The sequence below is a fragment of the Arvicola amphibius genome, chromosome 7, assembly GCF_903992535.2.
Source record: "Arvicola amphibius chromosome 7, mArvAmp1.2, whole genome shotgun sequence".
Lineage (NCBI taxonomy): Eukaryota > Metazoa > Chordata > Mammalia > Rodentia > Cricetidae > Arvicola > Arvicola amphibius.
Window position 1 is genome coordinate 61,674,123 of NC_052053.1, and position 16,902 is coordinate 61,691,024.

Genomic DNA, 16,902 nt, shown 5'->3' on the forward strand with positions numbered 1-16,902 from the left:
ATCACCAGCTTCCAGCTGACATGGGTCCAGCACATCCAAGGCGCACGTCTTGAAGCTCTTGGCTTCAAGGTGCCCGATATACACATAAGCTTTCATACTTCCACATGGGCACATGCTGGTATACCACGCATCAGGAAGACATCCTTGGAGTCACCCCTGAGCTGGGCTGAGATCAGCAGGATGGCCGCTCAGGGTGCCTCGCTGCCAGGCTGACACTCACCTGGCCTCCCAGGATTCCCTGTGCTCTGAAGCAGTGCACACACAGCTGTGATCTGAGGTCCTGTACATCCCAGCTTTGTGACTTAGCCAAACAGGGCTGGGACAGCAATTATCAAACAGAAGTGAGTAACGTTCCCCTTCTTATGAGATGTTTTCTCAAATAAGACTTAACACAGACACATTTTTAACTGACATAAGAGAAAGATAGCTTCCACTGCTTCTCTCAGTCTGGAACTGTCTCCGCCACATCAGACACTAATAGCAGAAAGACAAGATCCCTACTGCAGGCAACTTCATGCTCTTCTGTGCACATTCAACAGCCAGCCACAGTGGAACCATGCCTGCCTGCTTCAGTCCATCCTGCCTGTCTTCTGACCCCAGGGTGGAGGGCCACAATCAGGGCTTCAAAAGATACTTGCTTGTGGCACCCAGGTAGAACAACAGCATACTTTGGGGGTCCTGGACACTCCATACCAGGGAGCAGTGTGAGTCCTTGAAAGAGCCACCAATTGGAGCCAAGTTCTGCCAGCAGCAACCCAAGCTTCCTGTCTGATCTGTGAGAAATGGCTTGACTCTCCATGGCCCTGGAAGAGAGCTGGGAATGTAATTGCCTGCCCCACTTCAAAGTATCAAAGATGCAGGCATCTCTTCTGACCTGCAGCAGTCCAGGGCCTGCAGGTGAGGACTTGAAATTAAGTCACTCTGCATGTTCAGCAACTGCCAAAAGTTACTGACCAACATGCCCCAGAGCTCAATCACAGCTTTCTCTTGCAAAATTTCATCTGCATTTCTCGTGTGGAACAGCCTCTTGAAATCAGGGGAGAGTTGCAGAAGTAAAACCATGCAGAGAAAACAACTTAGCAAGTACATGCACTCTTCCATAACCTGTAGAGGAGATGGGCTTCACCTGCATGTGGGGTCTCCAGATGGAGTAGAGGAGACATTGAATGTGTCATGCTGGGAGTCGTCCAGGTGTTATAGAGGGGTAAGCTTGCAGGGCAGGAAAATAAAATCCCTGCCTCTAACATCTGAGGACTCCCCACACAAGGAAGTTTCAAGTGCTCCCCTCTTCTTGGAAAAAGAAAGAAAGAAAGCAAGTTGTGAATTCCAAGTACACAGAGCCCTCAGAATCCCAGCAAGTGAAGGCAGCTGTGGCACCCTCCATGGGCATTCATGCCTCCGTTTCATATTCAGAGAATTGGAAATACTCAATCCAGCAAGAAATCAATCATGTGTCTTTCTGGGGCAGCCTGGGCATGACACAGCATGAGGCTGGGAACGGGTGCTCTCCACGAGAACTTCTTGCCTAGCATTCTTTTTAGTACAAGGCGACGGGCAATCACTTGTCACCACCGTCATCCCCATTGGCAAGGTCTGTAGAATACTTCTCACACACTCTTCCAGACTCCAGAAATCACACACGGTGGTTTTCAAGACTTGGAAATGTTCTCCCTGCGCAGTGACTCTTCATGCATCAATATTGGTTCACCCTATCGACTGGCTTTCATTGATCACCTGCAGGCCCCTGCCAGGTGCTGCAGACTGTGCAGATGCCACCCTCTGGGAAATTCAGGCTGGCCTCAGCCCAGAGCAGAGGGGAGGGCAGGTCACATGGGAAGAGTGGCGAGTACACATGTGCATGACTGCAAATCGGAGGAGTGTTCCGGGGGAGAAAGCCACAGGACTCAGCCTGGTGTTCAGACAGGGCTAGTCCCCTGGGCCAGGATGGGGTCCGAGCACAGAGAGCTGACAGATGGGGATGGTGGGCACCAAGGAGAAGCAGGGCCTCCCCAGGGCGGGGGTCAGAACAAAGGCTCAGAGCAGAAGAGCACAGGAGTGGTTTGAGGCTGGGAGAAGAGGGGCCGAGGACACAAAAGGTATTCAGGCTTCCATTCTGCTGCTGCTTAATTAAGCCAAAGGGCAGGGCCATGGGGGGCAGCATGCTGAAGCAGCTGCTCCAGACCCTCACGTCATCCTGGGCCCATAGCCCCCCCTTCACCCTTCCCCCTCCACCAATGCAGATGCCAGCGAGCATGGGACCAGGTTCAGGTGGCAGCTGAGGGTCCCTCTGCACCCGAGGAACAGAGTCTACACCTCTGTGGGAGGGGAAACTTTGAACCCACAGGAGACTAGCCTGGGACACTGCTGGCAAGAGCATCTTCCACTACAGCACAGCTCTGCTAAGCTGCTTCACTGGGAGTCAACTGGAGACGGAACTGGAGCCAAGAAGGCAACAGGATGGAAACAGGGAGTTACTGGGTCCCAAGTGGAGCACCACCTCAGGACCAAAGCAGCTCTCAGGAGTAGTGGACAGTTGCTCTGCTTCTCAATTTCACACTGGGAGGGGGTCACTTAATTCTTAGTGCTTTTCTTCTCCGCTGCATCTGGTAAGAGGAGAAGAAAGTCACAGGGATCTGGGTGGGGGTGGAAAAACATGGAAATTCACAAAGTGTGAATAATTCCCATCTCAATTAACTGTCTTGATTAACTTATAAATGTCTGTTTTATTTTATCCTACTTAAAACCTTTCTGTTTTGGTGTGGGGCACTGGGCTTGCTTGCCACGGACTACATCACTTGACTTCAGAACACACATTTCTGGCTTCAGTATATTTTAAGAGTCTATACAAGGGTATTCTGTGGGTGCTTCTTCGTGTAAATTTATTATGCTTTACTGTCTTTGGGAAAAAAGATAAAAATGGCAAAAGTCTTTACCTATATTAAAGAAAAGAAAAGGAAAGGAAAGACAAGAGAATAGGAATAGAAAATATAAGGAAAAAAGAAAAGAAAAGAAAAGAAAAGGAAGAAAAACAGACTTCTGGCTATCCTCAACAGGTTTCTGCTCCCTTAGAATTGGTGGGATTGTCACCTTACACACATATTACACATAAACCTTTCTTACTGATCTGGTGTGAGATGTCACAAAGTCACATTGTAGTCTTCAAACACCACAGGGTCATGGATTTTAAGACATTCACATTTACTTACTAATGTGGTTATAATAAATTATAATAATTAAATAAACTGTATGCATAGACACATACAACCTTACATTCAGACACTTAATTTTGCTGGTTGCAGTATTTCGTATGCTAAAACAGATCGTGTGGGCTGCAGATGTACTTCAGTTGTAGTACTTGCTTGCATAGTATCCTGGATAATTTTTTTGCTCCAAGTCTTTATACTGTGCCTGGCGACCCTGAGCTTCCTTGGCATCATCAGTGTCAATTATCCCCACCAGGCCCACAACACTGGTGTCTTTCACAAATGGTCTGACACCACTTTCGTGAGAAACCAGGTCCAGCAAGCCCCTTTGGTTTGGATTCTTACGCAGTTACAAGAAATAAGTTTTCTGGTCTCATTCCAGCTCTGTAAAACCAGGTCTTAAAGTTACCCATGGCTCCTGAGGTGTCCATTTCTCAGGGGCAATCCCATGCATACAGGGGCTTAGGACAGAACCCAGCGCCCAGTGAAACTACCACAGAGGGCTGGATATGGAAGAGCCCAGAGCAGAGGAGGAAAGGGCTTCTGTCTCAAGGGGTTTCCAGAGATCAGCGAACCTGACAGGAGACTCCCAACTGCTCAAGAGCCATTGCAGCACAAGGGAGTATCCTAGGCCGGCCCCTCCCATGTCTGGAGCTATCCTGCCTCCCCAGCTGGTCTCCTCACTCATCCATGTTGACTGGGCTGAGGACAAGTGCAAGCTACATTTAATTCCCTGTCTGACAGGGCAACCGCTTTCCTCAAAGCCAACCTGCCACCATGTGTGTGGCTAGGAAGCCCTCCACTGTGCCCTTCGGACTCACCATGCCCTTAACCTGCCCATGGAGATGTGTCAAGAGCTGGACTCACCCTTACTGAAAGGTTCCCAGAGGCACCATTCACTGGATCACAGTGTCTCCTACCTTTACAGCCAGAGACTGAGAAGTCTTGCTTCCCACAGAGCCCAGCACCTCTGCTCAGCTCTGAGTGCCCCTAGGGTTTGCTCTGAAGCTGCTATTGTCCCTTGAGAAACTCAGGCCCTACAGTTACTTCACCCCTACATCAAGGTGCTTTGTCCTGAGGAGGTGCCAGCCAGCTTGGAGCCTCTTGTCCTGGCTAGGAGGCTCTCCTGTCCCGGAGGGAGCCCATCTGTGCTGTGTGGGTCATCTGCTTTCTGGTTGGATGCTCACACACACTCTCTTGACTTGCTTCCAGCTCCTAGTGCCCTCCTTGAGATCTGTCACCTTCACATTCCTGGGGTTCCTTTGTAAACCCCAGATAAACCCACTTCTTGACTTCTGTCACTCCTTCTGAGCTACTCAGTTTCTAACCCAGAATTGGCAGCTGCTAACAACGCTGGGACTCCTGTCACTCATACTTTCCACGGAGGCGCCCTCACCTTGGTGTGACCTCCCAGGCACTGAAGGGTGTGACTCCACAGATCCTTAAGGCTGACCAGCACCCAGCACTATCTGAAGGCCCTAGACTTGGGAAAATCACACCTTAGCCTCTCAAGCTACATTTTACAAAGGCCTCCTTCTCTGTGGAGAATCTTCCCTGTTGTTCCTAATATGGGCTTTCTTTGCAGATAGTTCTTCTGAGTCTTGGTTTGAAAAGTACACTTCACTCTCTGACTCAGAATTCAAAGCCAAAGGAATCCCATCTATGGGAAAAACATATAACAAAATAGAGAGGTGTATGACAGGACTCCACACAGTGATGTGGGTCCATCACTTGCCAACACATACTTCATAAAGCCCCTTTGGCTATGAGTTAAAGTAATGAGAAAGGAAGAAATTTACAAAATGGATAATGCAGAAAGGGCTAAGCAGAGGAAAGAACCTGGCAGTTAAAGAGAAAGAGAACGTGGTTCTTCTCCCCTGCTCATTAAAAATGAGAACCCCACAGATAGTACTGTCCTTTCATTGGCTTCCAAGCATCCTTCCTAGTGGACGGAACCAGGAGTCTTCTCCGCTGCACTAGCCTGACATGGACCCACGATTCCTGCCTTCCTCCCTAGCTTGCCTGATTTCAGACATCTCAGTATACTATAAATGCCTTGCTCACATGCTGCGTGACTGGCCCCTGTTCTTCCATGACCCCCTACATTGGTAAGTTCCCCACAAGAGACCCTGTCTGCCAGAGGACTGATCAGTTTCTCCCCTCACCTTAGCATCATACATGTCCCACCTAGATGCTCACTGTGCCTACCTTCTCATTTCCAAAGAGTAAAAGCCAAGAGGTGATGGGTATCCCTATTCCCTCCCTCCTAGAGGAACTTCTACCATGAAAGAACTTTGATGAGAGGACAAGGTTGTCCTGGATAGGCGCCAGGTGAGTACGATGTCAAAGTTCCTAGCCGGGAGGCTGCTGCCCTTACATGGTCTAAGAGCAGGTGTGGGGGCCCACAGAAGTGAATCCACTCCACCTTGACTGAAGGTCGGAGCTTAAGCCTACACTTGTTCTTTCTAAGTTATTGACAAGAGGTCTGACTTAAGGAGTGGCTACAAACAAGACGTCCTGACCTAGGGTGTGGTTACTTGGTGTTCTGGGTATTGAGATGTTCCACAGAGGTGAATCCATTCCACCCTGACTGAAGATCAGAGAATTCAAGCCTATTCCTGCTCCTTCAAGTCTATGACAGGAAGTTTGACCCAGGGAGTAGCTGCCTACAGGATGCTTGGTTAAGGTATAGTCTCTGCATGCCCTCCCTAAACAACAGAATACTTAACTCAGGATACAGTGGCTTGATGTTTCAAGTATTAAAGTAATTGTTCTGTTTGTTCTTTGTATCACGCAAGAGCAGTCTTTTACCTTCTTACTCCCTTGGGGTATGTAAGCATATGGGAAATAAACACGGGCAAATTCAGTATTCACTAGATTGCCCTCCTGGTTCTATTCTGCATAACTGTTCCTTTTTCTTTTTTTTCATATCTCTGTTCCTCCTATCTAATATTTCTGATCCTCACAACCCTTCCCTGATTTATGCAGACCCCGTCGAGGCTGGACCCTGACAGATGACATCCAATGAAGGTCTCGACAAGCAGACATTCTTGTCTCTGTTCACTGAGGATGCAGACCAAGTCATTGGTCTTCTGGTGACTATTTTACCCTCTTGTCAAACTTGTTGGCCAAGATCTCAGCTCTTCAGCATAAGTGATACTATGACCATCCTCTGCAGAGCTTGCTAAGCGAACAAAATCAGAAGGAACCCCAGAAAGGCCTCCCTGGTTGAGCAGTGGCAAGCTAAGCAGCTCCCAAATTTGCAAGAGGTGCTTTCTTTTGATTCTAGGAGTAGCATTAGCAAGGTAAATTAGAAGTCTGGTAACGCTTTAGAAAGGACTCACACTTCCCAGAGATGCCACCCACCTACCCCATACCATCAGACTGCAGAAAGGAACCGAGAAAAGTTACCTCAGGTATAGTAAGACTGAGTCAATGCCCCGCATTCTTTCTTATCACCCACACAAAGCTTCCTAGGAACTGTTATTTAAATAAATACAGGTCTGCTAATAATCCACAAGAAATAAAATCAAACAGTACCATATTAACAAAAAAAAGCCATTAACCTCAGAATGCCCATGAACTAATGGCTCCAATCCCTCTTATTTCTAAGTGTCTCACTAAGTGACTTGCTATTTTAAATCAAATCTGACTAAGGGGAGTGGCCTGTGGTCTAAGACAGGTGGCATGCTGTACTTTGCTCTGGCCATCCTTCAGACTTTGGCACTCTCTGAAGATCTGTCTCATTTCAGGAGCTGTGACTGAGGAAGCATTTTTGCCCAGGCATCTCTGCAGAATAGGCCTGTAGTCACTGACTTGGGAACTATATGCTTGGGTGTTCAGGGTTTATGAGAAGATTGAACTCAAAATAGTTTATCTCTGAACAAAGACTCAGACCTGAGCTCACAGAAGCATTCTGATCAATGAAGCTCAGCATGCAGGGAACAGACTTGCTTCAGATACTAGGGACTGATGGGCAACTTTCCCTTTGGCATGGTCACATTCTAGTCCCAAGACACAGGCAATTTGATACCAATTAAATAGTCATTTAGCATCTGCTTAATTTATAGCATGTCCATGATTGTTTCAGGACATGATAGGCTCTGAGCAGGTGGAGACATCGCTGTGGAGTGCAGACTACACTGGCCATAGGTGGTAAGAATCCTGCCTACTCTCAGGAACTTTTGCAAAGATAAGATAGGAACACTAATTCTTAGGGGTCACTATTCAGTAAACAAAATTGTCCTTACAAACATTACATGTTAGGATGCCCTGTCTAATTTTGAAGCAGGAGAGATTTTGCTTCTGGGATATCTGAACAAAAATATTATTTCAACCTGAAAATTACTCATACAGCTATCACAAGACAAATGGAAATGACTTCCCTGAAACCTGTGCTGAGGTCAAGGGCATCTGGGGGAAATTTGCTGTTTCTGACTTAATTGGGAGGCATCTGATCCTTTCCCCATTTGCATGACTAGTGATTACACCAATTATGGAAGATTGAACTCACCTAGACAAAGAAGGGTCTGCTAATTCATAGGAGGATGAACCAACGTGTAACCTGTCCTCTCCTCTGGAACTCGGCCTCCCTCAGGAGAGGTGAGTGGGTCCATCAGCATGGGTGCACAAAGCAGCAATCACATGCTCTGTCATTACATTAATAATCACTGGCTAATGGGAGCCACAGCAACCAAGATGATGCACGCTTAGTGACTCTGTTTGCAGGCGGTCCCATAGCTTGATGCTCGCTTTCCTCTGGGTTTGGTTCCAAAGGCCTCCAAATATGCAAGGAGACCTGCTGGGTATTGTGAAATAAACCATCAAAAGAGAAGTTGCAGAACATTCTGCAGGAGTCTCTGCCCCTGTGTCAGGGAGCGAGAGTGGGCCAGCAGAATACTAAACTCAGTGCTCAGAGATGATCAAAGCCTCAAGGAAATGGATGCAGCATTCAAAGGGACTTGGAGAGAAAAGGGGAGAATGTCTTCTAATCATCTAACAACTTATTTTTGGCACAGTTTTTACCTAACCGCCTTCCAGAGAACTAGGACACCTGCATGAATAAGAGGTAAGAGGAACCCTGGTGCTGATCATCATGGTTTCATGCCTGTCAAGGTGTGGTACACACACCTATGTGCTCATACAGGCATATCACTGTGCACACAGGCACACACACAGCATGTGAAGCAACAAAGTGTTTTCCTTTTTTTGAGATCATAAAGTACAGATTAAACCCAAGCATGCTTCATGACTTTAGGAGGAAAACAAACAACACTTACTGCAATAATGGGGAAAGTTCTGACAGAGCACACCGCGCTCGTAAGCTGTCAGACCCAAAATGTAAAAGCACGAACAAATTAAGTGTCACTGAATTATCTGACGTGACTGATACCCTGGAACAAGATGAAAAGTAAGAATCTGTCAAGATGATTTGATCTTCAGGAGGCTAGAGAGAGAGCTCCCTGCTCTTTCAGAGGGCCAGTGTGGCTCCTGGTACCTATGTTGGGTGGCTCACAACCACCTTCAACCTTAGCTCCTGGGAATCTGATACCTTCTTCTGGCCTCTGTGGGTTCCTGAATACATGTGGCATTCTGTCTGTCTGTCTGTCTGTCTAGCTATCTTTTAAAGACTTGATTTTCCAATAGAAAACAAATTTCTCTCTCTCACACACATACACACACACACACACACACACAGTGTGAGACATGTATCTACATACGAATACACAGAAAAGGTGAACGTGTTTAGAGATAATCACACTCCAGACTGTTCTGAGGCTATTACAAGATGGTCATTTACAACTCAGGACACCAGGATAGGCCACAACCTATGGCCTTCACGGTTATGTGGTGGTGAGTGGTGGTGGAGAGCACAGCTTGCCACCTCTGCTGCAGAAGGTGCTGCATAAAGGGCTGACCACAGGAGGGACCTCCCAGATCCTCTCAGGAAGGTCCTCCCACCACACTGACCTTAGTGCTGTCTAAGCAAGAATATGAGAATTCTCTTTGGTGCTGTGGAACGAAAGGAAGGTTACATACAACCAGAGGCTATGCATGCTGCCCACAGCGCCCACAGTGCCCTGCTGCCCACAGCTTTCACAGCACCATGCTACCCACAGTGCCCCGCTGCCCACAGCGCCCCGCTGCCCACAGCGGCCTCAGCGCCCCGCTGCCCACAGCGCCCCGCTGCCCACAGCGGCCACAGCACCCCGCTGCCCACAGCGTCCCGCTGCCCACAGCGGCCACAGCGTCACGCTGTCCACAGCACCCACAGCGCCCCGCTGCCCACAGCACCCCGATGCCCACAGCGCCCACAGTGCCCTGCTGCCCACAGCACCCCACTGCCCACAGCGCCACGCTGCCCACAGCACCCAGCTACCCACAGTGCCCACAGCGCCCCGCTGCCCACAGCGCCCACAGCACCACGCTACCCACAGCGCCCCACTGCCCACAAAACCTTACCCCTATGCCTCCCTCATTTTCATTATCAGAATGCCTGTGCTCTGTGTTGTGTCCTCCCCACATAAACACTCAAGTTCTTTCACTTCCAATGTAACATCACATTCTGTTAGCGACCAAACTTAGTGTACTGTCATCTACCACCATCCGTGGGTAACCCTTAACCCACTTACACAATAACCTTTTGCCTTTATGAACTTAAAATAATGAACCATTTTCTATCATGTCCCCATGAAATAAAGAACAGTAGCAAACCATTCAGTTGTCCCTGTGATCAGTGAAGAAAAGTACAGCAAATTCTATTCACAATCTCAATTATGGAATAAGCAAATACAGAGGAGCAAATGCCTCTCTCTCTACAACACACATGCGCACGCTTGCGTAAACACACACACACAGGAATTGGCAATTAAATCTATGCTAGGCAAGTATTTGACCACTCAAGTACAACCCCAGACACACAAAGAGTTAGTAATAGATTATTAATTTAAGAAGATCCTTTCTCTGAAATTTATAGTTACATGTTTATAGTTTTTATTGCATTTGTTTATCAAGGGGGTATGCCATGCTGTGTGCGGGATTCAGAGGACAGTTTGTGGGAGTTCGTCACTCCTTCCACTGTGTGCTGTTTGTGGATTGAACTCTTACTGTCGTGGCTGGCACATTCTACAGCTAAATCATCTCAAGGCTCTCAAGAGTCTATTTTTTTATACTTTCAAGAAGATTTGAAAACATGAAGGTTGTCTCAATGGCAGCTTTGGAAAAACCAGAGCATTAAGGTCCTATTGATGCATTCACATCTGCTTTGTATTTTCACACAGCTGTCCCTTGAATAACCCCAACTGTGAGCCCTCAGTGCACCCAGCTAAACCCCAAACTGACAACCACATGAGCCCTGTGTGTTGGGTCCTGCTTTGCTGAAAACAAGACAAAGCAACACGACTCTGCAGCACATGGGCCTTCCGAGGACTTGCTGCTGGGATGGGAGCAGACCTCACCTTACCACGGTAGTTTGATCAAAGGGACTTGGCAGTGATTTCAGAAATGAGCCCAACAGAAAAGTTTTTCAATTATTTCACTCCCAATTTTTTCTAGATCATAATTTTGAAGGAAAAGTTTCCCGTCTATTCTTTTTATTAATCTGGATTGAAGAAAAGCACACATTTCATTTATTGTTAGGATTACAGATTCTTATTAAACAAACCAGAGCTCATTATAAAATCAATATCAACTTAGCCACCATGCCCCCAGGAGGAACACAAAAGGTCACTCTAAGAAATTCAAACAGTTTTCTTGCTGCAAGGACATGATTTTAATTACAGATACTATTAATTAGAGCTGCCACTAGGAAGAGTTTTTATTGTCATTAATTATCACAAACCCAGTCATAACTATGCATTTTTCCTACCCACATTTTTATAAAAATTAGTCATTTCTGCATGCAAGTTAAACCTTTCATTCTATCAATATTTTATATTTGAATTTCAAAGTATATCAAAGGATGCCATGCTCTCTAGAAAACCCGCGTCCACATGATCTCTGCCTCTCACACACGGAACTGACTAGTGTGATAATTTATTTATGCTCTGACACTAGCTTGCCCCTGAGGACCTGGCATACTATATTGATGGTCTTGCTCAATAGAATTTCTGGGCAAATTCTTACTAGTTTATGTGACATTTTTTTTCTAGGCTGCTTCTTCAAACATGGTTTTTCTTTGGCTTTGAAGCAAAGCTATGTGCTATGTGTCTGAAATGCCATCTTCAACGCATTTGAAGTTGCCATTTCTTTATAAGAAAAAGATCATCCTGACCACGCTTGTGACCTGCTGCGGAAGACCAGAGGCTTTCTCCACTCACTGATGATGACGAGAATTCTGAAATGGGAGCAAAAGCTGTCTCCTCATCTCTTTTAAGCCCAGGGACTTAATAAATTCTTCTCAGAGGCAGAACAGACACAAAGCAAGGGACAGACGGCCAGCTGAGATCAGCTGAGGGTGGTTACTGGATAGTCAGTGTACTTCCCGGGAGAACCTGAGAGCTCCGAGGTAACTTTGACATCAGGACAGACAGCATTTTCTTTATATATTGTGACATGTGAGTCACTGACATGATATTATACAGCACAGCCATATGGTTAGAAAAGACAAAAGACCTGATCAATGAGAAAAAAAATTTACATATTGATTCAACTTAAAAATAGACGTCACATGAGTTATTTCATATTTTTAAATAAGAAGTATTTATTTCATATTCCTAAATAAGAAGTGATATCATATTAAGAAAACCTAACCTAATTCCAATTCTATATATTCTAAGCTTGCTTTGCTGAGAGTGGAGTGATAGTTTCATTATAGAAGGTCATTAATTATGAAACATATACTACAGAACTTACAAAAATTATGGGATTTGTTTATGCCTCATGTTCCGAATCTGTCTCTCCTATTTCTGCAGGCTTCTGGTCTACCTCCAGGCGTGTTGGTTGCCTGGCTTGCCAGCACATGGCTGCCACTGCTGACTCATGAAGACGCATGCACTTCACTCTCCATTTACCAGCATTAGCTTTCATTTTGTCCGAGTAATAGCAGAGGGCGGCAACAGATCAGGTCAAAAGATCCCTCCTATAAGACCCCATGGAAGTTGATGATTTAACAGCCATCTTCAAACATCTACATAACCAATTCATCTTGCAACTGAGGCGTGCTTCATTAATAGTGGCCAAATTAAGATAACAGATAATGCATAATTCATATATTTTTTATATATATTTATAATTCATATATACTTTTTCCACATTTCTAATTAGCAACCTACTTTCACAGCTAACACAAGACTATCCAAGAACAGTGTAAGATTAATACAGAGCCATAAAATTGTGCTTGCAAGGTATTTACATGAATGCTAATGAGAAGTTTCAAATTGTCATCATAAAAGAACCCAAACTATGAATTAATGAAAGAGTGAAGAGAATGGGGGAGACCCAGCCTCCAAATCAAGTTTGGTAAATCCAATAGATTTCTTTGAAAAGTTTATTTTTACCTGGTAGGCTTCAGTGGCATCTGCACTGGGGTCACCACCTAGTCCGGACAACTTCTCCTTCAGCTTGTAGTGGGAGTTGTGTCGGAGGCAATAGGCAAGGCTGGAAGCCAGGAGAACCACCACGATGCAAGCAATGGAGAGGAAGGTGAGCACAATGAACTTGGTTGAGTCTTCCTGCTCTTCCTGATGGGGCAGAAGCTTGAGCTTGCCTTTCTGGAGGAGGAGGAGGAGGAGGAGGAGGAGGAGGAGGAGGAGGAGGAGGAGGAGGAGGAGGAGGAGGAGGAGGAGGAGGAGGAGGAAGAGGAGGAGGAAGACAGGTTAGTGCTCAAGGACTCCAATCCCTGTAGGTCACCCCTCCTTGTACAGCTCCAAACTTAGTGTGGCACCGACACAATGGGGAGAGGGTCTGTGCAGGAGTACAGGTGGAAGGAAATTCCAACCCCATAGCACCTTCAAACCATATTATTGTCAAGCGGAAGGCAAAAGCTACCCGGATGGTGCTGGTTTTCAAACGTAATAATTTAAGGTATTTGGTACCCAATTTGCTGCTTTAAGTTAAACAAAGTGTCCGAATCAGACACAGAATATATCTGAAGCAAGTTGCACAGCACATGTTTGGTAGCAGGTCGGTAAAATGCTAACAGAATTAAACACTCCCCAGGCTCAGAACAGTGCACTGGCCTGACTTAAGCAGGCTCTTGCTCTAAACGACATTCTGTGGGCTAGTCCAACCAGTTCTAATCAATCTTTAGAGGGATCTATAGGCACAGACTCCCAACTCCTGGTACCTGTGTATTGTCCCTTAAAAGGGGACAAGGTCTTTTGAGAACAGGCGATTGGGAGTTCACTTCTCATTTGGGGGGGGGGGGGGAAGGGATGGGGGGGAAAATCCTTTCCTGCATGTCACTCAACTCCAGGGCAGATAGCCAGACAGCGCCCCCCTCATTAGCTTCATTAGGAGGTGTATTAGCAACAATTAAACACGCCACAGGAAAATGGAAAGGGCCGCAGGCAAATCGCCCAAAACTCTGGCCAGCAACCCCCACAATTACTCGGGAAATGAATGGACGAGCACGCCCCTGCCTCCGTCCTGGTTGCTACAAGGGGAGAACAATTAGCAAACTCCTTTCTGCCACCTAATTTCGCGTGGTAACAAAATGGATTTTTCCCCATGAATGCCTGGCCGGCCTATTCATTATCTCTCGTCTATTAGTAATTTTCTGCTCCGCTTTCAGCCTCCCAACTCTTGGTTTCCTCCAGTCTCCGAGTGTACACAGTGCCTCTTATGTCAGGCCGGGCCCATTTTTATCTTGTAATCATAAAGGCCACCAAAGCAATTATAGCCGGTCTTGACTGGAAAAGCTGGTCATTAATTAGCCTGCTTTTGCCTTCAGTGCTCGGATTAGTGGGAGCCGGGACCGAGTTAATGGAAATGCGGGTTAAATGAGAAAAGACACCGGGATTTCCTGCCTAGATGTGCGACTTGGTTCTGCTTGGCTCTGGACCCGGAGGTTCCTGGGCTGCCAGAATGGATGAAAGGGAGGGTGCTCTAAGGCTTAGCAGAGGGGACCTTGGGATGGGGACCAGGAGACCTGAAGCACGGACCTGGACCTGGGACACTTCACGGAGGCGGCGTGAGTGGCAGGAATCAGAAGCTGCTGCCTGCCAGGCCAGGGAACCCTTGCTCCTCTTCTTCTGGCTTCCTCCCAGGTCCCCGCCTCCTTGCACTCCCACCCAGCCTACATAGGGGCTTCTAGAATGAAGTGAGAGTCGCCTGCCGCTCTCCCCAAGTTAGTGGAGTCTAAGTCCCCTTCCCAGTTTCTAAGCCATGCTTCTTTGCCCAGTGCAGGCAGGAGCCCAAACCACATAAATAACCCTTTTGGCCAGGGTCAAGGTGCCCCAGGAGGCTCTCCTTCTCACATAACAAGCTTCAGGCTACAGTATGCACAAGAGCAAAACCTTCCCTTAAGTTCCCAAACAGTATGCCCTGCCACCAGTTAGAAGCGAAGTGGTACACTCCCCAGGTTTCAGTGTGGTCCCAGGCATGCCTGAACTGGAGATGGCTATGCTTGTCCCATCAGTGACTGTTTTCCTCCCCTTGCCTGTCTCTCCTCTTCTCAGCAGATCACAACAAAGGCAGTGCCTGGATGACTGTGCCAAGTGCACCTTGCCACGCCCCTGAGCTACTGGAGGGGTCCCTAAGCCAAGGTCCAGCCTAGGCTTAGGCTTTGGGTGGACCTGAGCGCTATGTGGCACTGGAACTAGGACTAGGACCTCCCTAATCTTCTGGGTTCAGGTACTTGATAGCACTAAGTCACTAGCCATGCTGGGCCTTGCTATAAGGCAGATCATCAGTAAGCCCGTGATTCCACAGAGCTGGGAACCATCAGGGCTGGGCACCAAGAGGCCAAAGAGCACACGTACTGCCAGAACTGTCAACAGCAGTACCAGGTAGGAGGTACAGAAGATAGGCAGGAAGAGGCAGGTGGTGTTCCCACAAGAGAACTTGGCCCCAGTCATGGGGCAACCAGACCCAGTGAAAAGTGCAGGACTATACTGAGGGAGAGGAGGAGTCCCAGTGAAGAGGGGCTTCTTCCTTCGTTTTATCTTAAGCCAGTTGCTGCCTCAGCTCCTCCTGGCTGCCTCTCCCTTGGTGCACTGAGATTTACTCACAGTCCAAACCAAAGTGTCAAGGCAAGAGCAGAGACATCATTTTCCTCCCTGGGCCTCTGTGGGAGAGCTGAAGAGGAGAGCAGGTCCAACCCCAATTTCAGGGTGGGGAGGGGGTCCCCATCAGAATACCCCAGTCTCCATCCTCTCTTCGGTCCCCCCTCCCCTGCACCTCCCAACCCTGTACCTGAGAGTGACTGGTGACCAGAGTTAGTGAGAACTGTACTCCTGCCACCACATCCCCGAGGCCACTTGAGAGGAGACTCCCCACACTAGCAGAGAGCCTGTTGGGGTGGGAGTCTTGGAGGCACCCAGATCTGAAGCTGTGGGCTTTAGGGCCTGAATGGGGAAGCACCCTGGAAAGTATGTAGAGTACAGCCTGAAGGGAAGAGACCTCAGAGAGGGCCAGGCAGATGTGGACCAAGGAAGCCCCTCTGAGTCAATGTATGTCTAATATTGAGGTCTAGGTTCCAACTGACTGGTGGTTTCTCAAATGTGGAAAATATCTCTTAGAGGTTCTCTTCCTCATCCCCTCTCCAAATGCCCAGCCCTGGAAGGTTGAGATGGACTTGGACAGGACTCCTAACAGTGGGTCAGGCCTTCAGGATTCTGGAAGAAATGAAAATTCCTAGAAATTCTTGTTTTAAATGTCAGCTGACCATCCCTTTCTAGGCATTGTGACTGAGTTAACATAACTTAATATTTCCTTTTTTTTTTTTTTGTGGAGCTAAAAAAAAAAAAACAACTTAAAACGCTTGTTAAGTAGGAACTTCAAGAGGAAGACATGAACCTCCTGGCAGCTCAACCAGGAGTATGAGTTTGCCCCTGTGCTGACCCAGGTACAGCTGGTACAGCTCCGGTCCCTCTCACCGTGGTGACTCCCCAAGGATGAGCAGCTTGTCGTGGACCACAGGCTGCTTTCCTGGGCTTCCCAGAAGACAGCCTCGGCTGATGAGAGTCATCTTATCAGTCTTGACTTAAAATTGAAAGAAAATGATGTTTAAATATTTATAACTCTGACATTTACAGTCAGATGTCTTTTAAAAGCGGAACACCTTCTGCACAGTGGAAGCTCTTTCTGAAAGTTCGGAGCAGTGCTGAGGAGGGCGGTGGAGAGATGCATTCTCAGAAGCAGCCTCTGTATTCTATTACAGAGGTGCTGGGGAAATCTGTGCATCTCGGATGCAGGGGGCATGCGTACCAGCACTCCGCTCTCAAGTTCTCAGCAGCAGGAATAGGACAGACTTAAAACAACAACCAGGAATACTGAAGTCCAGGCTGTGTCAGCTCAGAGGCCGCCAGAGCTGCCTGTAACCTTGACCGTGTCTCGCTGGCATCGCCACTTGCAGCTCCTCAAATCTAGAGCATCCGTTATTGCAAACGCTGTAAAGTCATGCCAGTGTGGGAGCAGAAGTCGATTTATGAAGCTGCTCTACAGACCATGCCCTGGTTGAGGTCAGCATTCCCACCTCTGAAAGGTGCATGGGGCATTTAGTGATGTGACATCCACAACAAACCCCCTCATAACTTTG

General features: G+C 47.4%; 1 protein-coding gene across 1 annotated transcript in view; it reads right to left on the reverse strand.

Annotated features, from left to right (window-relative positions):
* Ptprn2 (protein tyrosine phosphatase receptor type N2) overlaps nucleotides 1-16,902 on the reverse strand; it is a 761,869-nt gene that overhangs the window by 92,748 nt on the left and 652,219 nt on the right. The window contains 1 exon segment of the mRNA XM_038337154.2: nucleotides 12,701-12,913. Within this exon segment, the coding sequence (XP_038193082.1) occupies nucleotides 12,701-12,913 (213 nt within the window).